We start from the raw sequence: 27,767 nt of genomic DNA on the forward strand, positions 1-27,767 counted from the left end.
TGCCAAACGGCGCAGGATTATCAACGACTAGTCCAAGCTTTAAGCTCGAAGATTGCGGATTTGGGAGATTTGAATTCGACGTTGAGTACGAATACACGGTTCGTTTTGAGCCAAAACTCTTCGTAAAGATTTTAACGCGGATCAATATGGAGAACTACAAAGTATCTCGTGTCTCTATGATTGGCGGCTGAACTGTAGGCTTCTGAATGTGTTCCTTACTGCTGAACCTCCTACAAATACATGTTGGTTTCTACAAATATTCCGGCATGAAAATTATGTATAATATTTCAGAAATACTACAATCTGTCCACTAAGAGCGCGATCGGCAGTGATATTTATTACAAATTTAGGCACGTTTATTTGAAGTTTTTATACTTCCATCCTTTTGTCTCAATAGGACCTCTAATATCAATTATTGCCTGGCATCTTTAAGACATACTTTCGATTAGATTTTCGACGTACTCCCTTGTTGAAAAAACTCCCCCGAGCATTGGTTATCACAGGGTATTTTACGAAACGCTCGGCCTCATATGCGTGCTATTGTTCGATATTCCCAGGAAGAAACCTCCAGCCTTATTCTGCATTACGACGTATCGCTTTTTCGAACGAATGTGGTTCGCATTCTCAATAACGACAACAAAATCAAATGGGAGCCTGCTTCGATCGAACCATATTCGTTTGAAAATGTGATCCGTCGTAATGCAGACTCTACTGTTCATCTGAGAAGACAACGTTGCTTCAATCTCGATCAATGTTCACTTTGGCCCACGCGAAATGTTGTAGAAGCACATGGGCGTCAGTATGGTTTCCGCAGCATCCTCGGAAATTCACGTCTTGAGCAATTAAATGTTTACTAATCGTGTTATGTGCTAATTGTACACTACTATTACCGACTGTGAAGAGTCGTGATCATGCTCTTACTGGGCATGCTGCATGCTTCAGATAGTGAATTTTCCTGACCTTGGAATATTGAGCTTATTGGGATTATTTGATTAAAAAATACTCTTCACATTTAGATCATTTCAAACTTAACAGTGCCACATTGGCAGGTTATAAGTTCTAATGCAAACATGCTAACACTTCTACCAGTACATCAAGTCAACTGAAAACATCCAACATCACACAATACGCTAAGGTAGCATAGAATGTACAGTACACACTAAATATATACATATAATTGTAATAAAGTGTTTATTGGATTATCCTAACAATTTATAAACAATCGTACTCCAGCGATTTACAAGTACCCCAACCTGTACGCCCTATTTTTAGTCAGTCCTAACCGAACCGATGGGTCGAATTAATGTGCAAACAGTTCAATCATCGCCGTTACTTTTAAGAATGTGCAAACGCCACTAATAAGCGCCATGCAATATTTGTACATTTGTTGGTTACTATATTATATATGGTACAAATATTTAATTTAACACAGCAAAGATATTTTGTTATAAGCACACAAATCAGATGAAGACATGAATGCGAGCCAGTTTGTACTCTATAGCGTGTTTGTGTGTGTGCATGTCGCAAATAGGCATGTAAGAAGTCGAGTTTTAGTTGCTAGAGGAAAGGATGGCCAAGTATTTACAGAACGCTAAGTCACGGATATACAATAAGGAAACTCGTTTGTCGCTCATTATTTTAACAATTTCTTGGCGTTTTCAATCGGTCTAGAGTTCGTTCGGTTTTGCTGAACTTCACCCTCTGTTTAGTCAGAAATTATTTTAGGCATCTAGACAGTAACGGAAAAATAATAAAACTGAGAAAATGATAAATCTTAAATACAAACGAGCTGTTGGCCGTATTCTCTCTGAAACCTACCGAAATTGTCATCTAACAAAAAATCACAACGTAATCATACATATCTTTATTCTATCTCTAACACTTGTTACATAACAAACCCGACTGCATTATGCAGTCAGATCGATTCTTTTGCGCGATACTCCGCCCACTCCGGTGCGGGATCGAGCGGCGGTAGAACCCATCCCAATGGAATAGAACTCGCGTCATCCGAATCTTCATCAGCGTCCCCAACCAGACAGACATCCCAAGCCCAACGGGTTCTGATTAACGCGTCTCGATCACGATCCGCTTCAAGCAGTGGATGTTCAAATTTTTTCGGTATAGTATCACCTAACAGGGTCCGGTTCCATTCGTTTTCCACGCGTCGCTGAAAATTGGCAGCAGATCGTCTCGCCAGTACATCTTTCAGACGTTTTTCCTCCTTGATGCAGTCTGCTAGCTTCGCGTTCCAGATTTTTGTTAGTTCGCTTAGCTCGGCTTCAAATTTTTTATCGCTGTCATCTTTTACGTTAGATAAACCTTCCGAATGCCGTTGCTTAATCATCTTGTCAAATTTGGCCAGGTGCCTTTTACAAGCTCCTTTCCGTCGGTGTACATCTGCTAGAAAGTTGCCAGCATAGTCTAACTGCTGCTGGGCTAGTTTTTCTTCATCTAACAATGCTCGTTGGTCCTGCTGCCATTCAGCTATCCTTTCGTGTAATTGTTTCCGATTAGCCAACTGCTCCTGTTTTTGTTGCTTTAATCGCGCATTTCGTCGCTTCTCCCAGGCACGCTTCTTCCGGCGTGCGTGTAATTTCTGTTTGAATTGCTCGAGCATTTTAGAATCGTCCAACTCTTGTGCGATTTTTTCTACACTCTTCTGAATGTGCTGCATTCGATCGACCGCTGCGTTCCATTCCATTTCAGGCAAGGAATTCATCTCGTTTTCCAGTCTTTCCTTTTCGATCTTTAAATTTTCATTTTCGCTGACGAGGCTGGTTATTTTGGTTTTGAGTTCACTGATTGACGCTGATGGTCGTCGCTTTTGCTTTATTTGGTGCTTATTAGTTAGAAAGGTTTGCACAAATTTTTGGTCAATCAAATAATCAACTTCACTCTTAGCAGGTGCTGGTGGCGGGGGTCTCGTTGGATCAAAGAAAGGAAGACCGAACATTTCTAATTGGTAGTTGTGTTAGACCTTTTTAAACTATTAGAAATCAATAATAATATCAAATGGGGTAAAATGTGAAGCAAGTTTCAGCAGCGTATTTTGATTAATTAAAAAATGCTCCAACAATAATGTTATGTTACTGAGGTAGGTTCACTTTGGCATCCCCCAAGATGGACAGAGCTGCGATATACTGTTCGCTTTCCTTCAATTCCTCTTCATTTTTCAGCATTTCATTCAGTTCTTCGTATGCTTTTGCTAATCTGAAATTAAAAAACTCGTGAATTTTGACTCACATGAGCATTACTCCCAATGTGAGAAGCTTGTAAACAATCCAGCGGCAAGGATATGTGAGCACGGCTCCACCCCCGCACAGACGAAACAACCATATGGCGAAGCGAGGCTTACCTCCGCTGGCAGTCCGGGACCATCATCATCGATTCCTGCAGTACTTCCTCCTGTTTACGGACGTCGTGATCATCAGCTCCGTTTGCCTTCAGTTTCTCGATGCGGTTCCGCTGCGTGACAACCTCCTTTTCGTACACGGTTTTTTCCTTGGATAGACGCTTCACGACACCGGTCTTGATAGTGAGCTGGCGCAGCCTTGGATCGGACATTGCAACAATAAGAACGTGTTGTGATTATTGCTCTAAGAAAATCGAAATGTCTTTTTAGTTTAAAAAAGCGTGATCAACGATATACTTTTACAGAATGACTCACCTTCACGCTGGAAAAACAAAGCGATTACCCGAGTTGCAGCGTTAGTTATGTGGGGGTTTGGGGTCGGGCAGAAAACATCGCGGAATATTATGCCCTTTGTTGCAGCGATGCCAGGTCCATTTATGAAACAGCTGGATTAAAAGTCTAAAAAGTTTGTAAATTAGTTAATGTCTATAGTACACGGTAAAAATTGCACACGTTGATGTAAAGTGATTTGCTGTTGAATTCACACTACTTGACAAACATTGCAATGCGATGTGCCAATCTATTGGAATGCTTTACACATGGCTTCTAATGGACCATGCATTGAACTCCGCATGCTTTCCAAGCTGATATTTATGATTTATCATAATATAAATTTTCCGGTGCATTTCGTGCCTTGAACACAAATGATAGCATAATAAATTTGAGCTTAACAAAAATTATGTAATACTCACGCTTTCGAACACTCTAGAAATTACATACTATCTGGATTTTCACATTCTTACACCGATTTCCAAGTGTTTGTTTTACGACAATTAGATTCATGTAATTTTGACATTTGTAAACAAAGGTTGAACCATTCAAATTTAATAGATCTGAACAGTGGTGCGAATCCAACAGATAAGCATTTTGACTTATAGATAAAATCCATTAAATAGTTCTAAAACCCGGATCACTTTGGTGCCATTTGTAAATCCCGAGAATATCAAAGCCAAATCACTACAATTGGTAGTGAGGCATGACAAACTAATTCAAGTGAAAAAGCTCTTGGATTGAACGTGACTATTTTTTATCGTGTATATTTCTCGTCAAACACAAAGAGAATAGGGAAAGAGACGAATAGTGTGAAGCCAAAAATACCTTATTGAGCAGACCAATCGTGCAATGTAAATAAACATTACTCATGCCTGAGTTGGAGGAGATAAGTATTGTACTTCTATCAAAAAAGAAATTTGAATTTTCATCAGAATTTAGTTCAATCGTGATTGTAAGGTGCATTCTAGAGTATATGTATGAGTAAAAATAAACTTTAGAATTATTTCATCTCTTTGTTTCGAAATGCACATCGTTTGATAAACAAATCCATCGATCGACATACGGTTTGTTTTCAAAATATAATAGGAGTCATTTAAAGTGCTGCCTATAGAAGCGGTTGCCAAAATTCTAGTGTTGAAATCATCATAAAGGGCGTGTTGCCGTTTTGACTGATTTTCACTCTTCGTCTCTTTCCCTATTCTCTTTGGTCAAACATATATAATTACGGCGTAAAAGCCAAGTGACAAAATTCTCTTTGAAGGGAAATTCCGGACAAACCGTTACTGGCTGAACACAGTTTACAGCAATTATTGTCTATCCCGAGAAAAACTAGCATTTCGTCGATTTGTTGCTATATGTTTCACACATGAGTGCGAACGAAACAAAAATAAACGTCAAATCGGTTTTTCGCTTGCACTAATGCAAAGTGAATATGCGCGTGATTCGGCGCACGGCTTGGCGGCGCATGGCTGATATGTGACGATGTGGATTTAAGAAAAGATTCGCAATAATGAAAGAGAAAACTTTTCTCTTTTGTTTACTACCAACATATGCCACACTTAAATTTCAAATACATGGTGCATTCAAATCAAGTCGATCGTGAACCGACAAATGGGCGAAACTAACAAATGTACACAAACAGAGATTTGATTAATATCTGAAAGAGGATTAAAAATACTTTATAAAAAATATAAAAACTCATTAATAAATATTTCACACTTCATTAAAATCAATAAAAAACGAAACGGCGGATCCGACTTTCGACTGTAAACAAAAAGCCAGGCGGGTTACGCCTCTGCATTTCTAAGGTAGTGTATACAGGCGAAATTGACAGCATCATTGTTTACAAGGTCCGTAAACAGAATCGCCCTAAACAAAAACCAAGTGCTTGTTACGCCCAGGGGGAATAACAAATTTTCCCCTCCAGCGAGCACGGCGAAAGCCACATTTGATTTTTGTTTTTTGGCGACACTGCAGGGCGAAATTGACAGTCGTCAAAACAAGAGGGCGACTCAAAAAAGGCCTAATCAACATTTCATAACAACACTCGGCGAAATAATCTGTTTTCAATTTTATCAACGAAAAAGTTATTATATAAAACATTTTAGTTATGCTTCCGAAAACTAGTATTGTTTCAAAGTGTTTCAATACATTTGAAGGCGCAGTATGCAAACACTGTTAAAATACGATTTAATTTTCTGAACCGAATTTTCAAAGCTATTTTTCTCGATTCGATATCATTGCGACTACGGCCCTTTGGTCGATTCATGATCGAAGTGTCTGGTAAATTGTTATTTATTTATTTATTTATTTATTTATTTATTTATTTATTTATTTATCGCACGCATCAACAGGCCGCACTCGGCCCCAATGATGGAAACTTAAACTAATTACATTTAAAAAACTGCAGGAATCGCTTTCTTAAAGATATCCGAGACAAATGAAAGTCGAACAGGTGCGACACACGATTGAAGAGGCGTTGTAGTCCCGTGATAGCGGCATTAGCTGTTTGAATAGTTCGTCGAAACGGCACTCTCAGAAGAACGTTTCCGCGTAACGTTCTGGACCTTGCTTGGATGTTGACTCGCTCTAGTAAATCTGGAGAATCGATGCGTCCTGACAGAAGATCAGAGATGAATAAGGCTCTTGCAGTTTCTCTACGGCGCTAAAGGGTATCGAGCTGGATGAGTTGACACCGACTCTCGTAGCTTGGTAGACGAAAAGGATCGCGCCAAGGCAGGCGTCGAAGTGCATACCGTATAAATTTTCGTTGAACGCCTTCAATTCGATCGCTGCTGTTCATGTAATTCGGGTTCCAGACTGCCGAACAATACTCCAGCGTGGAGCGCACTAAAGAGCAGTAGAGGCTTTTGAGACAATAAATGTCTGTGAAGGATTTAGCCGTACGGAAAATGAAGCCCAGGCTTCGCGATGCTTTACCAACAACATACGAAATGTGATTCTTAAATGTAAGTTTCGCATCTAACAGCACTCCAAGATCCTTAACGCAGCTCACCCGGGAAACAAGAGCTTCAGACAAGTTATATTCAAACTCAATGGGATCTTTTTTTCTGGAGAACGATATCACAGAACATTTCGCCGGATTCAGATTCATTCGGTTGTTTTCACACCATCTGCTGAAAGTGTCAAATTGCTGCCGCAAATAAAGTGCGTCCGTTCGGCTCTTAATTCTGTTGAAAATTTTTAGGTCATCTGCATACGACAACCGTGGCCCTTTCAGCTGATAGTTTACATCGTTGAAATAGAGAGTGAATATCAAAGGTCCGAGATGACTTCCTTGTGGAATTCCAGACGTTGCGGAGAATAATTTGGAGTATGCATCACCTATATTCACACTGAGTTGACGGCCAACGAGATAGGATTGGAACCATCGCAGGAGTGATCCACTGAAGCCAAGTTTTTCCAATTTAGCGATTGCGATATCGTGATTGATTTTGTCAAAAGCTGCAGATAAGTCAGTATATATAACATCAGTTTGTTGATTCGCATCGAACCCTTCGGACACAAAGGAGGTTAGAGATAGTAGATTCGTCGACGTCGATCGATTCGGCATGAATCCGTGTTGGTCTTTATAAATATATTCCTTACAGTGAAAAAACACTGACTCCACCACGACTAACTCAAAGAGCTTGGAAATGGCACAGAGCGCAGAAATTCCTCTATAATTGTCAATGTTCCTCTTATCACCTTTTTTGTGGACAGGAAAGATGAAAGCTGCTTTCCACAATTGAGGAAAAATCGCGGTTGTCAGTGACATTTTGAATAGTTGACAGAGTGGTTCCACCAAACCAGATATACACTTTTTCAAAAACACAGCAGGGACACCATCTGGCCCGGGAGATGACGATGCTTTAAGCCTGGATGCTGCTGATACAATATCCGAGTGCTCTACACGAATCTCACTCACTGACCGTTCGCGTTGGGCCACGCCGCTAGCTGCAACGTCAATCTGCTGCGAGGACAGTGTCTCACTGACGAACACACTCGCAAATTTAGAGGCGAACAATTTGCATATGGCTTGTGAATCATGACCAGCTTCGCCATTCAAAAACATTGCAGAAGGCAAGCCGGTTTCTTTCCGCTGCTCATTGACGTATCTCCAAAACGATTTAGGATCCGACTTAAGCTTACGTTGCATTTTTCGTTGATAGTTTGAAAAACAAAAACTGTTCAGTTTTTTTAAATCGTTATTGAGCCTTACATAATAAGCTCTCAGTGACAAGGTACGGCGTTTGGTAAACTTTCGTAATGCTGCTCTTTTTGCAGTTTTTAGCTGACGTAACTCGGCTGTCTGCCAGGGGAATTGATCCCTTCGTTGATTACACTTTGGGACATGACGATCGATAAGGTAGCTCATTATATGGCAGAACGTTTCAGCGGCGGAGTTCACATCATCCTTGCTTAGCACAGAATCCCAGTTAATGCTTTGTAAAATATTCAGAATGCTGCTATAGTCGGCTCGCTTATAATTGTGACACACGGTGGGCGCGTGGCTAGAAAACTTCATAGGCGGTACGTCCTGGAGTGTAAGATGTAGAGGCGGATGGTGGCGAACATACTTTACTAGCGGGGCGAGGGCGGTGGAAATATACGGCGATTGATCTCTGGCATTAACCCATTCATGCCCATGTTGTTTGTGGACAACAACGTTTTTAAACAGCTATAACTTTTGATTGAGGCGAGATTTGCTCACAAAAATAAGTTAGGCTCATTAATGTGATTATTGCCTTTAATTTGAGTATTAACAGTTACAAGAATCAGCTCTAGAACTGTAGTTATTGCAATTAGTCTGATTGGATTCCAATGGACCAGTGCTGCCAGGGACAGTTTACGTTTACGACGGAAAAGGATTTTTTCATATATCTTCGTTATGGTGCAATATTATTGAAAACTGATAAAACTTATCAATTTAGACTGGGTTTGGCTACGTTTTCCACGTAATTGGACTATTGTAATTATTCTAGGAGAATTGTATTGAGCATTAGATGGTAAAAATTGACCAGCTTCTAGCACTACCATGGAAGCACCTATCTTTATGAAAATAGGTTTTTCGCGTTTCTTGACCCAAACGTTTTCAAGGAAAAATAGTTTTGAAACCTTACATGAACTAGAAAAAATTTGGTCATGAAAGGGTTAACGAAGCGAAGCCAATTAAATGTAACACGCAGAAAAATTATATTTAAACCAAAAATATGTGTTATTGAATTCTACAATTTATGGTTTAACGAAAATATTTCTTTATTGCAATAATAATAAATTTTTGCATAAGTACCCATGGACGACTGCAAAAGAAACAATTTATCGTATTTTACTCATAAAAACGGTAATTTTTATAGTTAGGACACATTTTTTGTCTAAAAAAGGAAAAGGGTAGACGAACAAAACGGTGAACATCAATTTTATAGACAATTATAGATAATTATAGGGGGGGGGGGTATAAAATATACAAAATCTGGTGCAATATTTTTATTTAAGAGATTGTCATGACCTCGATGACCTTGGTCGACAATGACTGGGCAGTGCGTAAGCCTCTCGTACCTGAAGGCATAAAATAGACCCCACTTGCGGTCCTTAGCTTCCTGCCCAGTAACTCCTAGCCCTGGCCTCCTCGTGGCGTCGACTGGGATACGAGTAACCTTAGTGAAGATCGGGTAACCAACCCCGGTGGGAACTTTGGTCGTATGCTGGCAGGGAAGGGGGGGTTACCCTTCTTCGGAAGGTGTAAACCTGTCCTGGTGCCCAGGTGGGACCTTAAGCAGTCCTGGCACGATGGCCCACCGGCGAGACAGGTGGTTGGCGTAGGCCCTATAAGCCACCCCTTAAAAAACCCACATAACGAACAATACAGAAGAGAATACGACCCAGAACAATCGGCAACGACCCAGGCGACGAATAAAGGATCACGATTGGAAATTCGGAACATGGAACTGCAGATCGCTCGGCTTCGCAGGATGTGACAGGATAATCTACGACGAGCTACACCCCCGCAACTTCGATATCGTGGCGCTGCAGGAACTTTGCTGGACGGGACAGAAGGTGTGGAAAAGCGGGCATCGAGCGGCTACCTTCTACCAGAGCTGTGGTACAACCAACGAGCTGGGAATCGGCTTCATAGTGCTGGGCAAGATGCGCCAACGTGTGATCGGTTGGCAGCCGATCAACGCAAGGATGTGCAAGTTGAGGATCAAAGGCCGTTTCTTCAACTACAGCATCATCAACGTGCACTGCCCACACGAAGGGAGACCCGACGACGAGAAAGAAGCGTTCTACATGCAGCTGGAGCAGACATACGACGGTTGCCCTCTACGAGACGTGAAAATTGTCATCGGCGACATGAACGCACAGGTAGGAAGGGAGGCAATGTACAGACCGGTGATCGGGCCTAACAGCCTGCACTCCGTATCAAATGACAACGGCCAACGATGTGTGAACTTCGCAGCCTCCCGTGGAATGGTAGTCCGAAGCACCTTCTTCCCTCGCAAAGATATCCACAAAGTCACCTGGAGATCACCGGACCAAGTAACAAAAAATCAAATCGACCACGTTCTAATCGACGGTAGATTCTTCTCGGACATCACAAACGTCGTGCGAATATAGATTCGGACCACCACCTGGTTGCAGTATGCTTGCGCTCAAAACTTTCGACAGTGCATAGCTCTCGTCGAAGCCGAACGCCGCGGCTAAACATCGAGCGGCTACAAGATGGCAGAGTGGCTCAATAATACGCGCAGCAGTTGGAAGTGGCACTACCAACGGAAGAGCAGCTAGGCGCAGTTGCCCTTGAAGATGGCTGGAGAGATATCCGATCCGCCATAGGTAGCACCGCAGCCACTGCACTAGGTACGGTGGGCCCGGACCGAAGAAGCGACTGGTACGACGGCGAATACGAGCAGTTAGTCGAAGAGAAGAATGCAGCATGGGCGAGAATGCTGCAACACCGCACGAGGGCGAACGAGGCGCGATATAAACAGGCACGGAACAGGCAGAACTCGGTTTTCCGGACCAAAAAGCGCCAGCAGGAAGACCGAGATCGCGAAGCGATGGAGCAGCTGTACCGCGCTAAAGACACACGGAAATTCTACGAGAAGTTGAACCGCTCTCGCAGGGGCCACGTACCACAGGCCGACATGTGCAGAGATACAAACGGGAATCTTCTCACGGACCAGTGTGAGGTGATCCAGAGGTGGCGGCAGCACTACGAAGAACACCTGAACGGCGATGCAGCAGACGACGAGGATGGCACGGTAACGCACCTGGGAGCACGCGCGGAAGACATTACACTACCGGCTCCGGATCTCCAAGAAATCCAGGAGGAGATTAGCCGGCTCAAAAATAATAAAGCCGCTGGGGTTGACCAAATACCAAGCGAGCTACTAAAACACGGTGGCGAGCCACTGGCTAAAGCGCTGCACTGGGTGATTACCAAGATTTGGGAGGAGGAGATTTTACCGGAGGAGTGGATGGAAGGTGTCGTGTGTCCTATCTACAAAAAGGGCGACAAGCTGGATTGCTGTAATTACCGAGCAATCACCCTGCTGAACACCGCCTACAAGGTACTCTCCCAAATACTATGCCGTCGACTATCACCAATTGCAAGAGAGTTCGTGGGGCAGTACCAGGCGGGTTTCATGAGCGAACGATCTACCACGGACCAGGTGTTCGCTCTTCGTCAAGTACTGCAGAAATGCCGCGAGTACAATGTGCCCACACATCATTTGTTCATCGACTTCAAAGCCGCATACGACACTATCGATCGAGATCAGCTATGGCAGATTATGCACGAGTACGGATTCCCGGACAAACTGACGTGATTAGTGAAGGCGACGATAGATCGGGTGATGTGCGTAGTACGTGTCTCAGGGACGCTCTCGAGTCCCTTCGAATCACGCAGAGGGTTACGACAAGGTGATGGTCTCTCGTGTCTGTTATTCAACATCGCACTGGAAGGTGTAATAAGAAGAGCAGGGATCGACACGAGTGGTACGATTTTCACAAAGTCCGTTCAGCTACTTGGCATCGCCGATGACGTTGATATTATTGCACGAAACTTTGAGAAGATGGAGGAAGCCTACATCAGACTGAAAAGAGAAGCCAAGCGCGTCGGACTTGCCATCAACACGTCGAAGACAAAGTACATGATAGGAAGAGGTTCACGGGAAGCGAATGAGAACCGCCCGCTTCGAGTTTGCATCGGTGGCGACGAAATCGAGGTGGTTGAAGAGTTCGTGTACTTGGGCTCACTGGTGACTGCCGACAATGATACCAGCAGAGAGATTCGTAGACGCATCGTGGCAGGAAATCGTGCTTACTTTGGCCTCCGCAAGACACTTCGGTCGAACAGAATTCGCCGTCGCACGAAGTTGACCATCTACAAGACGCTGATTAGACCGGTAGTTCTCTACGGGCACGAGACCTGGACCATGCTCGTGGAGGACCAACGCGCACTTGGTGTCTTCGAACGGAAAGTGCTGCGTACCATCTACGGTGGAGTGCAGATGGAAGACGGCACATGGAGACGGCGAATAAACCATGAGCTGCATCAGCTGTTGGGGGAGCCGCCCATCTGTCATACCGCGAAAATCGGACGACTACGGTGGGCCGGGCACGTAGCCAGAATGTCGGACAATAGCCCGGTGAAAACGGTTCTCAATTGCAATCCGACCGGTACAAGAAGACGTGGCGCGCAGCGAGCACGATGGATCGACCAGGTGGAAGACGATTTGCGGACCCTTCGCAGACTGCGTGGCTGGCGACGCGCGGCCATGGACCGAGTGGAATGGAGGAATATTTTGTATACGGCACAGGCCACTTCGGCCTTAATCTGTTAATAAATAAATAAAATGACCTCGGTGAACACTATGTCGAATGAAGTTTTTCAGAAATTAATGAATCTGTGTTCGTTTGGTATAAGAATAGCTTTAAAACTTTTTTGACTACCTAATAACACGCATAATAGGCACAGAGAACAGACATACAAGCTAGAAGATTTTAATTCGGAAAAGTTGTGTAAATATTTAAATGAAAATACGTTAAAAATTCACTAGCGACACCTATCGTCAAGTTCCGTTTATCACCATCGTCCTGGTTCGCCATGTTTGTTCACCATCAACAAGCTGTCAAATCTACCCACAACAAAAACAAGAGAAAAATTTTTTCAAAACAATGAGATTTCTTCTGCTACCAAGTTGCAGTTACTGTTCAACCGTTGCTGCAGTAATTATAAGATAATTGAAACATTCCCTATTGTTGACAACGATGTTTGTGTTCTATATTTAAACCGTCGAAGCGTTGTTACATAAACTAAGCGAGGGTGAAGAAATCGGTCCTTAGAGACCAGCACATGAACTCTATCGTATCAGAGCCCGCACCGGAGTTATTTCCAGTGTACGACAGCTTGTTGACGCCGAGTGCTAGTGTAAAATACTTCCAAAATTGCTCGGGTTACGTGTTGCGTCCCGTACATAATCGATTCGTCCCGGGCATTCGGCATCTCCAGTGAAAGTGGTACTAAGTAATTCTTAATTATAGAAGACCAAAACAGTTGTCACTTAATCGAACTAATTTTCAGGTGACTTTGTGGAAAGTAGACTGCGTAATTAGCAAGAGCTGTGGATGTCATTTTTCTTTGTTATTGTGGAAATAACTTTGAAAACCAACCGTCGAGGATGTTTACGATACCTTCGAGTATTGCTCGTAAGATGAAAGTAAGCGTGATGGAACTGACATCAATTTCTACCATAAACGTCTACCGTGGAGGCTAGCGGACACAAAATTCTTCTAAGAATTTCTATGATGCGATGAAGGATTGAACAGTTGGATTAATGAGCATTACGAGCGGGTTTCAAAATACGTCAAAGCCAGATGATAGATACACCCTGTTCTGATTTTGCCCACGTATATAGAGGATTCCTAATCCATGAGAAGTATAGTCAAGATGCGGATGAATAGGTACAGATTCTATTGGTATACCTGTCAAAATGCAGTGAAATGCAAAACTGGAAGCAAGTTGTTCACAGGTGTGAATGTCCCTATTAGATTGCAACAAATGTAGTTGAGGAAAGAATGCATTGTGGGTGAATATAATAAGCTTTAGTAGTAACAATTTGATTATGTGTATCATTAATTTATTATAGGTCACTAGAAACTTCACTATGAAACAGCACTTCACTACTGAGCTGGCAAATTCATACGGAATGCCTTCCGGTTCCGTTTTTGTCGACGCTTATTGCTGTCAGCCACTTTGCGCTGAATCCGAACATTTCCTAGAAATCCTTGTATTAGAGTGTTAAAGATATAATCAATAAGTCTATCGAAGCATGACCGGCATGCTGCAAAAGCGAAAGCATTATAATCGATATAGGCCTTCAAGCGTTTCTTGACACCTCTTCTGTTTTCAAAAAGAAATTTCCGAAACTTCAGTTTGAAGCTCCAAAAGGCCTGTAGACCAACAGCATATAAAGTGTTATTCGGAATGTTAACCGAACGTGCGGAAATTGAAGATTTCAATAAAGTGAACAAATAATCTTCGTTTTCTAGGATCTCGTCATCCTGCAGGGCTATCAATTTCTCTCGACACTTTCTATGACGAAGTTTTCGGACAGCGGCTCCAAGAACGTAAACTAAAGCATTAATTTCCTTAGTTTGAACCACCTGAGAAACGGATACATCAAGGGCTTCAAATTCATAATCTGAATACTGGTCTTGTTCTGCCATTGGAAAACTCTCCAAATCTTCTTCGTTGAGAAGAGGTACTGCCTGATCATTTTGGCAATTTTTGCCATTAAAATTTTGTTCAACTGCTGCTATCATACTATACTTGAATGCGCTGGCGAATTGAAACGCATTGGGAGCATCATTAAAACCGCAACGACGCCTAATTTCGGAAAAAAAAAATTCCAGGCAGTCTTGACAGAGCGGATTCGTACAAAGATAGCAACATTTGTAGTCCTCCTTCAACGTTGTCCACAGCCATCGCAAGGCGTAGATATTACCAATTAGGCCACTTAAATAGTGTGGGTGTTTTTGGGTAGCCTTCAGCCTGTTTGATTCCTCCTTAGCCTATAAGAAGCATAATGAATATTTTAATAACGTTTAAGCGTTTAGTATTCAGGAATGGTAGCGCGAATACGCATAAATGACGGAAGTACATAACCAAAGTGAACGTACGTCATTTATTTGAATTCTACAGATTTATATATCAAAACTACCTCGTTCAAATCGAAGCAGGAATTCGGAATATAGTACATGCATTTCAAGATTTTCATAGTCTTTGTAAGAAAGTTCATGTGATTGGTTCCGTCAGTAATTGCAGTTCGGTACGGCTGGTTCAACGAAAATAATAATACTCATGAATTATAAAGTTATAAAATTTTAAATCAATCTCTTTTGATAACTAATACCTTGCCAATGGAATCTGTATATTTATCCTTTGAATTAAATATGTCGAACAATTTATCATGGATTTCGACAAACTCTGCTGTGTCCAGTGCTTCATTTGGTAGTTCACCACTTTGTACATAATATCTCATACCAATCGCACAGGTCTCACTTAATGTTCGCGTTGCTAATGCAACGTTCATTGATGAGAACGGTGGTAATTCAATGTTTTTCAGTTTCAGTTTTGGAACTAGTCTTAAAGCAGGATCTTGCTGTACATCCACATCAAATAACTGTTTAATGTGAGTTTTGGAAGCAATTTTATTATCAAAAACAGCGTTGTACTTAAAAATCGCATTCCGGGTATTTTTTATCAGATGAGGCGTGTCGTACATAACTGCAATTTTCGAGCCATTTAATTCCAAAAATGGACTTGTAACAGTGGCACCAGCTTGGCGTACCATTCTCATGTTGGTACTACACTGGTCCATGGTTAAAACAAGAGGAATTAACCCACAATTATGCACAGCACGGATACTCCTCTTAACCATTTTGAGTTGTTTTTCATTACCTAGACTATTGTGAGCAAGGAGGTATCCTATGGGCTGAAATTTTGAGCAAATATTTGAAAATTACATGTGAGACGGCATTTGAGTGGTATATAAGCTTTATACAGTAATCAGTGTACTCAGAAACAATTGGGAATATTTGGAAAGAACAGTAATCCCATAATCGGGGATATTGTTATAGAGAACTATCTCAGCACAAGACAACTCATTGGTTGTTTTGGTTATTGCCTATGATAATCATCAATTACAGGGTGACTGTGGATAGACCAAACTACAGACTCTTTACACAGACTTGCGGAGACAAAAACCATAAAACCAAGAACCATGCATATATTGGCATCACGCAAGATCCCATAAGCTGTAGGGCTTCCTGCCATATTTCACCTCACAAACTCATCATGCTTGTTTGGCTGCATTTTTGACCCTTCGCTAGTCTGTGTGTAGTCTGTAGACCAAACTGGCTCTGAGTGCAAATAATGATACAGCACCTGTTTAAACCGAGAATATATCCCAGACACCATAAATGTTATGGCCTCGGTCGCAAGTTTCATCACATCATTTTTTTCGATTCTGCGTTTAAGGCCGTCATCTGGAAATCCATGGAACTTGTCAGCTTTCGCGCTATAGGAAAGTTCTGATTTAATGGCCATTCCATCGAATGAAATCACAACAGTTCTGTCCTTCTTTGCCTTTATTCGCTTTATTTTTTTGTTCATTATTGCAATGATAGCGACGTTTAGGCCCGGCTCGATGCGGATGTGTTTATTATGGTTATACACTGAATTGTTGTGCGGCAATACAAGGTGACCAGAGTTCTTGATGTGACGATAGGTTCGTGGACCACTTAAATAAGTCGAAGCAGCGAACCTCATAGTAGGTGCCTGATATCTACGCCCTTTTGGCTTTCGCAAAGCATTGCGCAGTGAATCGAATATCACAGGATTGTTTCGAGCTCGTTCACCTAACAATTCATTCGAGGTTTTATGTTTTTTCAAAATCTTATGCTCAACTTGTAATTTGGCAAGCTGCAGTTTCCTTTGTCGTGCAGATTTCAACCGACGTTTACTGGTTTGTGTTGAAACAAATAAGTGTCGTTTAAGTTTGTTCACCTCATTTTGCAATCGTTGCGTCTTTGCTTGTTCCATTTTGAATTGGGTATAGAAATCAGGCACAGAGCAAATGTTATTCGTGGCGGATTCAACCGCATTGTGTTTGCCATCATTTGAACAAAAATCACAGGTAAAAAGTTGTTGCTGCGACGGATCATAGGTGGAAAGTATCGTCATAAGAGACCCCGGACTGTTGATATGTACGTTCACATCATCCGGCTGCATTTTACTAAGGAATTTAGTATGCTCTGCCTCTCTGTGGCTTTGATCAGTACTACACAAGTCTCTGTAATATAAAAATCTATAAAAACAGTTAGCAAATTCTAATTTTCCATACCCGTTGGTTTCTTCTGTAGGTTCTGCAAAAGTTTCAGGTTGACAATCAAGTTGGCTGTTGTTTTTGGTTTTACGGGCAGCTTTCTGCCATTCCCAAAAGTCTTTATCGCTTTCAATAAATTCCACCACTCCATGGGGATCATCAACGTAGTTAATGTTAGCATGAAGCTGCATCGCGGTATTCCTTTCCGGGGAACTGTTATCACGAGATGCGCATTCATAGGGTATGATTTGACATGGTTTCATCATAGAGTTTTTCCACTTGATGGAATCGTGATCGTCATCAATATATTCTACTCCTTGGTATTCTTCAGACGGACTAGATCCTACTGCGGCACACAAGTCTCTGTAATGAATGAATGAAGAATATAAAAAGAATAGCCAATTTCAATTTTTACACCTACACGTCATCTTCTCCTGCATGCTCATCCAATACTTCCTGTTGATACTCAATGTTGCTACCATATTCTCTGCACCGTGTAGCTTCGTGCCATTGCTGAAAATCACCATCGCTTTCGATGAATTCCACTATGCCTTCAGGATCATCAGCGTAGTTACCATTTGTAACAATTGGTATCATGTTATTCCATTCCGGGGAACGGATGTGAGGAACGCTACCAGCGCGCAGTCTGCTTTGACATGGGAAAAAACGCAAATCTTATCAACCGCATAATTATTTTTTTTGTTACTGACCCTGTCCCTCTTTTTCCTAGGTCTCGTAAAGCATCCGGGGGGAAATGATCAGAACACAGTTTTTTCCTCGTAAGCGAATTTGCTCCATGCAACAGGAAAATCTCTTGCAATGCTGGAGACTCACAACTAGACACCCATTGACTGCATCTGCAAATAGATAGCAAGGAACATTTTGTGACTGAACTTTCCATATGGTATGGAAATACTTACAGTTTTGTATCTTTGGGAAAATTATAAAAGGATTTACCCTCAGTAATTCCTTGTTTATTTGGGCACCAATAATGTTCACATTTGCGTCCCATATTGGATATCAAAACTAAACAATCGTATTCATTTTGATAATGTGGAAGTTTAAATGAATGACATTAGAATGACGGATGAAAAGTCAGCTAGTGGCGATCGAAGCGCCGGCTAGTGGCAAGTTGCTAGTTAGTTTTTTTTTCAAAGTGACTGTTTTATTTCTTACACACATTGAAAATTCGACTTGTATGTCAGTTCTCAGTGTAATAGGGATCTTTAGGGGTATGCGGGTTACGGCTTTTCTGATGCAAATTATTACTGTAAGCTGTGGCTAAAGTGCGATATGGAAGGACAAATCTCGACAAACATACACACAGAAAAAAGTATTGGTAAAAGTAAGAGTGTTCCGCTCTTAGCAAAAAACAATCAACGCCTACTGTTAGGTTGAAACTAAAACTTTTAAATTAATCACGAATAACAATCAAAATAAGTTTTCCTTTTAATCTTATAAAGAACAGTAATCAAAATAAAAATTTTATTTTCAAACTAAGGGTCGATTTCTTCATCCTCGCTTAACTTTTAAACAAGGTTTACCAGCACATTTAAACCTGGCTTAAGCGCTAAGCGAGGGTGAAGAAATTGGCCCTAAGAGTATTTTTTGCTATGAGTGAAAAACTCTTATTTTTACCTACATTTTTTCTGTGTGTATGATTACGGTTTAAAATCTAACTGTCACAATTCTCTTTGCAAGAAAATTCCGGATAAACCGTTAATGGCTAAACACAGTTCATAGCAGTTAATCAAAGAGAAAACTTTTCTCGTTTGTGTACTACCAATATCTGTGATTGACGAGTAACGGTTTGTCCGGATTTTTCTTACAAAGAGAATTTCGACAGTTGGCTTTTAAGCCGTAATCATATGTTTGTCGAAAAATGGAAAGCTCCTGAATTTTCAGTGACGCTTGAAATTTAAAGTTAAGTCGAATCTCTTCGAAATTTTTTACAGCATTCACAAAGAAATTGAAAAAATCTGTAGATTACGCACTTCTGGAAACTTGGCATCCTTGCCGCATTGAGAAACTGCAAAATTTGGCTTACCGACCAAAGTTTGGTGTTGGTAATATTCTAGTACTTCTCTCTTGGGATTTGTTTTGTTTACCTTTGGTTTGTCAGGAGTAAAACCAAGAACTGCATGCACGGCAACGTGTTTGTGATTCACAGCATTTCCCACCTGTAATTCACCGTAACAATCTATAAAAATGGTAAAAATTGAGGAATCCAAAGTCATCGATATCGGCCGGGTACTGAACGATAAAAAACGACCACTGAAGGAACGGTTCCGTGCCCTATTCAGCTTGAAGAACATTGGCGGCACTAAAGCGCTGGAATGTATTGAATCGTGCTTCGTTGATGATTCCGCTCTGCTTAAACATGAACTGGCATACTGTCTGGGCCAGATGCAGGACCGGGCAGCGATTCCGATTCTTGTGAAAGTGTTGGAAGACGAGTCGCAAGAACCGATGGTACGCCATGAAGCTGGTGGGTATTTTCAAATTAGTTTTGTGAATACATCATTGAAACAGATTTTCATTCTAGCGGAAGCTCTGGGAGCAATCGGATCGAAAGAAGTTGAAGAAATTCTGATCAAGTTTTCGACAGACTCGGTAATTGAAGTGGCAGAAACCTGCGAAATTGCTCTTGGTAGAATTCGGTGGCTTCAGAATAAAGAAGCTGATTTCGTAGATAGCAATCCTTACGCGTCGGTTGATCCCACGCCTCCCGCCAACAATACCAATATTGCCGATCTTCAAAAGATTCTACTAGACGAGGAAAATTCGCTGTTCAATCGATATCGGGCAATGTTCAGTCTCCGCAATTTGCAAACAAAGGAGTCCGTTCTTGCTCTTGCCACAGGATTAAAAGGAAAGAGTGCCTTGTTTAGACACGAAGTAGCGTTCGTATTGGGTCAACTGCAGGAAGAATGCAGTGTCCCATTTTTGGCGGAAAATCTCCGCGACGAAGAGGAAAACGAAATGGTGCGACATGAATGTGCCGAGGCGTTGGGAGCAATTGCAACAGAAGAGTGTACAGAAATTTTAAACCAATATCTAGACGACGAGAAAAGGGTCGTCAAAGAAAGCTGCGAGGTCGCATTGGATATGTGTGAGTATGAAAACAGTCCCGAGTTTCAATACGCTGACACACTAGGCAAGGTTTCCTCCAATTAGATTTTTTCACGTGATATATAAATATACGATGTTACAGCTGAAGGGCAAATTGTATTCTGCAAGTATCGATAGGAAGTATCACAATCAAACTGCCAGTAATTGTCGGCGCTTAAATTCTAACACGTAAATTCAAATTTAAAGATTACTTGTCTATTTCTTCTTAGGGCGCCTCTTGGCACCTTTAGCGGCTGTTGGGACTTCAACCGATGCACCGGCCATCTCATCTTTCAGTTCAGAACTGGCAATCTTATTCTGTGCTTCCAAGTAGAACATCAAATCACGAACTTGTTCCTTGAGCTCCGTAACTTCCTGTTCCTTTTCAGAACATTTTTTCTCCAAAGCGGAAAATTTACTTTGCCACGAAGCTTGATTCGATTGGAGTGTCTTTCCGAATTGCTTCTCCTCCGAAAGTTCCTTCAAAACGGTTGTCATTCTGAAATTGCAATAGAAAGTTATGGAGCATGCATAAAATATATGCAAATTGTTTTCAAACATACTTAGTGGACATTTGATTGACCTTCTTTTCCAGGATGCTTTTCTCCTTGCTAAGAGTCTGTATTTTACCTTCCAGAATACCATTCTTTTTTTTGATCTGTTCGGTTTCTTGCAAGAGCCTCTGTTTCTCACCTGTGATGCTGGACTCCAAACGTATCAGTTTCTCTTCGTAGTAGTCTCGTTGAGCGTCCAATTGTGATGTGAGTAGATATGAAAATTCCAATTGCATAGAATCGATTTTTTCCTCCCCATCATTACCCGGCGACTGTGTGGCTACCAGCTTACCATCCGATTTACTCTGAAGTAGCCGATGCACAAAATTATCCCCTGCGTAATCCCAAACGCGATTAGTTCCCAACTGTAGAGCATAAGTATGGTTCGTGGATCGATAGTGTGAAGCTGCATGACCACCCTGATACCGGCCGCAACCGATATGACCACAGATCAAACAAATCCAAAGGGCTTCTGTTCCCTCACATTCCATGCACACAGAAGTTTCGGACAGCTCCGGTGTTTGAATGCAACGACATACCGGACATGTCGAATCACCCCACTTAATCAGGCAGCCCGCGTGAAAAGCATGGTTGCACAAAATAGTCAATACGCCATCAACACTTTCGTCCATCCTCTCTAAACAAACGGGACACGTGGGTAGTTCAGTGTGGCCGGGAGGCGCAATTCCGTCTTCACCCCATTGCACTCCGGAAACCCACACCGCGTGACATAGTGAGTCCGGTTCCAAACTGTTGTACGGGGCTCCGTTAAAAGTCTGATAAAATTCGACGGCTGCTTCCACGCAGCGAAATTCTAGAAGCACCATAAATTGATTTGGGGAACCGTCCCGAAGTATTCGTACGTGCTGGATGACCGAATGACACGGGGCGATAAAATTAAGAATGTCATGGCAGTTCAAAGAAGAAGGAACGGCGATCAAGCAGAGCGTTCTGGAAGGGCCTTCCGTAGCGTCGGCACGTTCGCTGTAAACGAGAGAAAAATGATTCTTAGAAATCTTTCAGGTATTAAGATTAAATAATAAACGGTTCCTAAATTGATAAAACCTTCCTTATAATCATTATAGATCGAACCGTTACAAGAAACATTCCAATCACATTACGACCATGATCAATACCAATCGTAGTCAAATTTATATCGCAGACAACAAACTGCACTAAAAAGGTATTTCATTTTATGTAACCGAATCGTTTGTTACGTTACTTACTTTCGCTTGTACAGGTGCAAAACTCCTTTCGTCACCTCGACAAACGGATTTCCGGAGAAAAAATTGATTTCCCCGGGAAACTCCTGGACCGGTGCTGGTGGGGTCTCGTCCATGGGAGTCTGCTCGCGCGAACTTTTTGGTAAAACTCCACGAAACTCATCACTTCCCACTTCCGAATCGAGTCGGTTGCGGTAGCTTTCGATGGTAATTTTCTTCGGTTTTCGTTGACCTCGCATATCCCGCTGCACTCGAGGATTCGTCGGATGCTCGTTTGAAACTGCTCCGGCTGCTTCTACGAATTGAGATGAAAAAACGTAATTTCAAATAGTTCTCTGGGTATGTGAAGTCACACTGTACATGTAAAGTGGCATAAATTTTCTCTGTCGAAATTTTCATGAAAACAAATCACTACGCGGAACAAACACCTACCATTTCCGTCATCGATGGCACTCATTGTGTTGTCTCCGTCGACGTCTATTTCAATTTTTAGCAGGCACAACGAAACCAATACAGACATTTATGAAGTGCATGCGGATTAATCTAATGATAAGCAGCTGAATTTGTAATTTTTCTTCGGAGAAAACAGTGTTCTCGCTACAGCCGAGAGTATAAACAAAGCGAAATAAAGAACCAAAAAATTATGCACTTTCTAGGTGCATCTGATTGAACAGAGATGCCAGGTACTTTTTTCAAATGTCTGCAATAATAATTTTAAAAGTCTGGGAAGTACAAAAAATGTGCGGCAAGCTAGTGTAACCAAAAGCCTTTATATTCAAAAATCTGCAAATATCTGCAACCAAACTAAAAAATCTGCAAATATCTGCAACCAAACGGAAAAATCTGCAAATATCTGCGTCATCGAAAAAATCTGCAGCTTAAATTAAAAGTCTGCGAATTTGCAGACTTGTCTGCAAATCTGGCATCGCTGTGATTGAACGATGTCAAAAATAATCGAAAAAACTGTCAAAAGCGACAGAACAGTAACACATCGCAAATCTAGTACAGCATAGCTTTTGCATTTATTCAGTGAATTTGGCCCTTTATTGAATTCAAGCAAATACTTGCGTGTGTTATTCAATGAGGTGTACTCAACATTGTTATTAGAATTAATTTGTTGTTCTTTTGGCAGACCTAAAAGTTTTATTGAAATAATAATACAAACCAATTATCAATTAGTTTCTTGATATGTTCTAAATATTTAAGATAATTAAAAATTTCCCGATAGTTATGGAAAAGCGAACTTTATTCAACCAGTATACCGAGTTGTTTTTAACCATAATTTTCATTGGAGCGGTAGCTTTAATGATGCCGGTATCAGCGGAAAACGTGTCGACTGCAGAGGTAAAAGAATCGTTGCAGATAACTGGCAAAATGTGTATCCTTTTATAAATAGCTTAAATTACTAAGGTTTTTCTAATAAAGGAACTTATAAGTTGTGTGTGTTACATCATTCCAAATTTTATCCTTGACCAGATTCCAACTAGATTCAAACATGTTTGTCCGAAAACGCGAAGAACAGAAACAGGTCGTAAAACGTCTTGCTTCCACTGATGAATATTCGAAGAAATATGACCTACTACAGCTTGCCCTGACGGAGATAATGCGAGTACGTTTCCAAATATGTACGTATTGTCAAACATAAATCAGCAATGTAATTACTTTCAGATAATTGTAGAGGAAGGAATCAAACTTCGTGAGAACAATATCAATAACGGATCAGACTTTCCCAAAGACACGAAACTAATAGAAGCATTTGCACGTTTTGTGGAAAATACATGTTTCTTTGCAGAGTTAGTGCTACGTCTGCCCGATATGTCGTACAGAATTCTCAAAGGTATCAATGGATGGAGATACCTGGTGATAGACGCTTTAAACTATTCTCGTAGTTTCGAAACTATACTTGACCCTAAATCACAAGAATTGTTGGGTTTACTAGAACAAGAGTTAGACGAAAGCAAACGGACCGAGAGTTACGTGAATCCTTATCGGGAAGACAAACAGCATTCGGCACAAAGATTGAAAAAGAAAAAACCGAAGGCGAAGAAAGGGCCACAATTGACGGGTTATATATCTAAAACTGAGCTTTGACTATCTTAAGTAAGTGCTTCCGTTTATTGGTTTAAAAGTTTTGTTTTACATAATAGTTAATTTCACATGTCTTCACGTCCGAACCTTCCGCGTCTAGCTTTCTCTTATGTTGGGCGCTCCAAGCTGCCCAACCTGGACCATTTTACCGTAACCACCTCGACCTAGATCGTGATCTTGGCGATATTCGTCACGTACCTGTCCACCGGTTTTACCGCGTCCATACTGGCGACCTTCCACGAATCCTGCATCCCAATCGACACGTACAATTCTATCGTCCAGTCTTGTTCCGTTGATGTATCTCATTGCACTCTCCGAGTCGACTCGGGTGTAATATTCTACAAAGCAGAAACCGCAGGGTGTTTTCTTGAATTTATCCAGTCCCATAACAATTCGCCGAATATCGCCGCATCGCGAAAACAGTTCATGGATCTGTTCTTCCGTTGTGTAGAAACTGAGATTGCCAATGTATAGCGTTGACGACATCTTGAGCAGTCGTTCTTGTTCATGGCGAGATCCCTGGAAACAACAAAGCATTACTGAAGACACTTACATGTAAATCATGCGGAGCACCCGTTCTAGTCAAGCTGCTTATTTAATTTAATCCTAATATGAAAATTGTTTAAAAAATATCAGTAAATTCAATTTGGAGACGGCTGTGTGAAAGTCGCAAGGATAGAACATGCTTCGCAAAACCCGTTTCAAACATATTAGAATATAAAAATCGAAAATAAACTTCAGGCATAAAAATCGGACAGAAATCCTTCAGCATAAGTATCGCTTAAAAGTTCTCACCCGTAAAACTCGGCAAGGATGAACCTCCAGTATAAAAATCGTTTAAAAATAAATAAATCACTCGTAGGAGCATCCGTATATCTTGATGTTCGGCTAACAAAAACTACTGTGTAAGAATCGGATGCATTTTTTCCGTTTTTTACTGAATGTTTTTTTACCCGACTTACAAAGGAATGCCCCAGTCCGATTTTTATGCTTCCGGTTTTTATATTCTAATATATTTGAAACGAGTTTTACGAAGCATGTTTTATCCTTGCGACTTTTATTTTCGGTCGCTCATTTGGCAAAACAGAATAGACCAACTCTGACGAAAAAAAACCGTTCGGTAACAAAGTGCAATCGTTCACCACGTTCAGGCACACGGTACGCATAGTGAGCGGATTTTTTCGGCAGAGTTGTTCACACATCCTTAACTTTTAAATCTTAGTTTTTTATTATTAATCGTACGATAACCTGTCAGTTTAGTACTATAAATCAGGTCAAGGAATAATATTTTAAACAGAAGTTATACATGGGAAGATTAATTTAACAACAATAGTACATACTTAGTTCTAGTTTAGCGATGCGCTAAACATGGTTTAAAAGCAAAGCGTGGGTGAAGAAATCGACCCTACGTATTGTGCAGGTAGCACATAGCATCATAACAGATTATAACCTGCTGAAACTCGCAGAGAAAACTCACCTTGAAATGTTGATCCCTGTATTTGCTGAGAGCAACAGATGGTGTATGAACAGAGGTCATTTTTATCCGCTATTCGCAGTGCGTTTACAATTAAAACTTCCGCAACTGTTATTATTTTTGTCTATCTTTAGTGATTAGAAAACTTGTTTACCACTTACTGACCCTCGTTATGCGGCTGACAAATTTTTTGGTAACAGCTTGACAATGTCAAGTAATGTCCCTTTAATAAAAGTCCGGCAAATATTAATTTGACGTTGGCGTATCAGTGATGCCAGTTTGGCAAACATGTCTGTATTCAATAAAAATAACATTATGAAGAAAATTGTAGTTGAATAATTTAAAATATTTTCCCGGGACATGCGGATAGAGAAAAACCAAGTGTCAAATTGATCCAGCTCTCAACGTCACTTTGAACCAGTGTGGGACAGAATGAGATGGCATATATTTTCGTTTGGCATTTTGCTGTAAAACTCAATTGCCTGCTGCGACATCTACAGATTAATAGCATACATAAGATAAGGTGGATGTTTGTGCGTTTTTCATATCTACACAGAAAATAATATTCTTGTAAACATTACAATAAATCTGCGCTGGCAACCGTCTGGCAGCCAGCCTTGAGCGGGTGTGTTCAAATCAGCCTCCTGGCAACCCTATACCATCATATGGAGTTTGACAGCGACCTACATATATGGGGCGTTATAGCTATAAAGCCCCAAACAAAGAATTATGTTCGGCACTATACACGATATTCAAGCATTCCTCACGACGTTTTGTATCTTGTGGAATGATTTAACACCATATTATTCAGAAAAACATCATTTAGTAACTAATTACAGCTTTTAATCATTCAATTCAAAATTAATGTTTTGATTTTCATGGCAGTGATGCTGGCTGTACAAAGACGTCGTCCTTGACAGGAGGCTGGTTCAAATTTACTACGGATCAATAATAGAAAATTAAGTCAACACAACCACTTAATAGGAAAAAGGACTATGCATCAATTGAAATTCTATGGTGTTGCTGACTATAGGGTGATGAGCCTATTTGCGCCATGTTTCTATTATCACCCTACCCATTTGAAGCCGTTGGTTAGAGCAGTGTCTGCTATCTTTATTCAACGCATTGAGTCAAATGGTAGTGCAACAATAGGGGCACTCGATTCAAGTTTTCATTGTGCTCAAACGGGCGAATTTTACTGTTTTCAACGCATTTGTGTTATTATATTCCCGGATAGAATTTTACAATAGCATTTACCCTACAAACAATCATAAAACAATAAATATTATGGTTATTACTGTTTCAACATTGTTCGATGCCAAGTTTTCACAGTAGATTTACAATAAAATTTCATGTAACAATAAATATCACTGTTCAGCAAAAAGCTGATACAGTGCATTCACATTAAATTTTACTGTTTTAGAGCAAAAATGTATGGAGAAAAATTGATTTTTTTAATGTTAAGATACATGACCACCCCCTTTTTCACTGTAAAAGTCTATTTTACAGTGAAATTTACTGTAAAAACGTTCAACTTTATTGTTTTTGTATTGTAGCATAACACTAAAACTTACTGTAAATTATTGTAAAATTACTGTACTGTCACAGTGAAAATCATGGTTTTGTTACCGTACATTTCTATTCGGGTTGGTTCTTAACCCATTCATGCCCATGTTGTTTGTGGACAACAACGATTTTAAACAGCTATCATTTTTGATTGAGGTGAAATTTGCTCACAAAAACAAGTAAGGCTGATGAATGTGACTATTGCCTTGCATTTGAGTATTAAGAGCCACAAGGATCAGCTCTGGAACTGAAGTTATTGCAATTAGTCTGATTGGATTCCGATGGAGCAGTGCTGCCAGGGACAATTTACGTTGACGACGGAAAATGATTTTTTCAAATATCTTCGTTATGTTGCAATATTATTGAAAATTGATAAAACTTATCGATTAAGACTGTCTTTGGCTACATTTTCCACGCAATTGGACTGCTGTACATATTCTAGAAGAATTGTATTGAGCATTGGAAGGCAAAAATTGAGCAGCTTATAGCACTGTGAGGGAAGCACCTATCTTTATGAAAAAAGGCTTTTCGTTTTTCTTGACCCCATCGTTGTGAAGGGAAATGCACTAAAAAAAAGTTGGGCATGAAAGGGTTAACAACGAAGCAAAGCGGTTGATGTCAATGTTTACGCATTCCATTGATTGTAAGGCAAGAAATTACCGAATTAGTGAG

General features: G+C 40.9%; 7 protein-coding genes and 1 long non-coding RNA gene across 9 annotated transcripts; 3 read left to right on the plus strand and 5 right to left on the minus strand.

The window, feature by feature from the left end:
• Positions 1–1,849: 1,849 nt before the first annotated feature.
• On the minus strand, positions 1,850–2,953 carry LOC131685003 (programmed cell death protein 7-like). Its single transcript, XM_058968333.1, has one exon. It carries the CDS (start codon positions 2,951–2,953, stop codon positions 1,916–1,918), a length of 1,038 nt encoding a protein of 345 aa, XP_058824316.1. The 3' UTR covers positions 1,850–1,915.
• A 115-nt stretch (positions 2,954–3,068) lies between these two features.
• Positions 3,069–3,790, minus strand: LOC131685010 (tubulin-specific chaperone A). Its single transcript, XM_058968339.1, has 3 exons — positions 3,668–3,790; positions 3,356–3,596; positions 3,069–3,210 (listed from the first exon to the last, which is right to left on the minus strand). The coding sequence occupies exons 2-3, from the start codon at positions 3,562–3,564 to the stop codon at positions 3,087–3,089; spliced, it is 333 nt and encodes a 110-aa protein (XP_058824322.1). The 5' UTR covers positions 3,565–3,596; positions 3,668–3,790; the 3' UTR covers positions 3,069–3,086.
• A 9,031-nt stretch (positions 3,791–12,821) lies between these two features.
• Positions 12,822–14,137, plus strand: LOC131685012 (uncharacterized). 2 transcript variants are annotated; one of them, XR_009304722.1, is made up of 3 exons: positions 12,822–13,217; positions 13,275–13,775; positions 13,840–14,137. It is a non-coding gene; the product is annotated as an uncharacterized LOC131685012 (long non-coding RNA). The 2 variants fall into 2 exon arrangements; XR_009304723.1 differs by having other exon boundaries at positions 12,823–13,210.
• Positions 14,138–16,585: 2,448 nt separating this feature from the next.
• On the minus strand, positions 16,586–18,121 carry LOC131680867 (uncharacterized). The gene is made up of 6 exons (XM_058961581.1): positions 18,000–18,121; positions 17,790–17,936; positions 17,501–17,725; positions 17,098–17,442; positions 16,761–17,046; positions 16,586–16,612 (listed from the first exon to the last, which is right to left on the minus strand). Exons 1-6 carry the CDS (start codon positions 18,089–18,091, stop codon positions 16,586–16,588), a joined length of 1,122 nt encoding a protein of 373 aa, XP_058817564.1. The 5' UTR covers positions 18,092–18,121.
• Positions 18,122–19,180: 1,059 nt separating this feature from the next.
• Positions 19,181–20,305, plus strand: LOC131685004 (deoxyhypusine hydroxylase). Its single transcript, XM_058968334.1, has 2 exons — positions 19,181–19,567; positions 19,625–20,305. The coding sequence occupies exons 1-2, from the start codon at positions 19,288–19,290 to the stop codon at positions 20,254–20,256; spliced, it is 912 nt and encodes a 303-aa protein (XP_058824317.1). The 5' UTR covers positions 19,181–19,287; the 3' UTR covers positions 20,257–20,305.
• Positions 20,295–22,628, minus strand: LOC131685001 (BRCA1-associated protein). Its single transcript, XM_058968330.1, has 4 exons — positions 22,400–22,628; positions 21,971–22,262; positions 20,754–21,728; positions 20,295–20,689 (listed from the first exon to the last, which is right to left on the minus strand). Exons 1-4 carry the CDS (start codon positions 22,485–22,487, stop codon positions 20,407–20,409), a joined length of 1,638 nt encoding a protein of 545 aa, XP_058824313.1. The 5' UTR covers positions 22,488–22,628; the 3' UTR covers positions 20,295–20,406.
• A 420-nt stretch (positions 22,629–23,048) lies between these two features.
• LOC131685006 (coiled-coil domain-containing protein 134-like) lies at positions 23,049–24,113 on the plus strand. Its single transcript, XM_058968336.1, has 3 exons — positions 23,049–23,345; positions 23,455–23,576; positions 23,636–24,113. The coding sequence occupies exons 1-3, from the start codon at positions 23,198–23,200 to the stop codon at positions 24,056–24,058; spliced, it is 693 nt and encodes a 230-aa protein (XP_058824319.1). The 5' UTR covers positions 23,049–23,197; the 3' UTR covers positions 24,059–24,113.
• Positions 24,063–25,734, minus strand: LOC131685009 (nuclear cap-binding protein subunit 2). The gene is made up of 2 exons (XM_058968338.1): positions 25,533–25,734; positions 24,063–24,574 (listed from the first exon to the last, which is right to left on the minus strand). The coding sequence occupies exons 1-2, from the start codon at positions 25,590–25,592 to the stop codon at positions 24,152–24,154; spliced, it is 483 nt and encodes a 160-aa protein (XP_058824321.1). The 5' UTR covers positions 25,593–25,734; the 3' UTR covers positions 24,063–24,151.
• Positions 25,735–27,767: the final 2,033 nt, after the last annotated feature.

This window comes from Topomyia yanbarensis, chromosome 2 (genome assembly GCF_030247195.1).
Source record: "Topomyia yanbarensis strain Yona2022 chromosome 2, ASM3024719v1, whole genome shotgun sequence".
In the NCBI taxonomy this organism is placed as follows: Eukaryota; Metazoa; Arthropoda; class Insecta; order Diptera; family Culicidae; genus Topomyia; species Topomyia yanbarensis.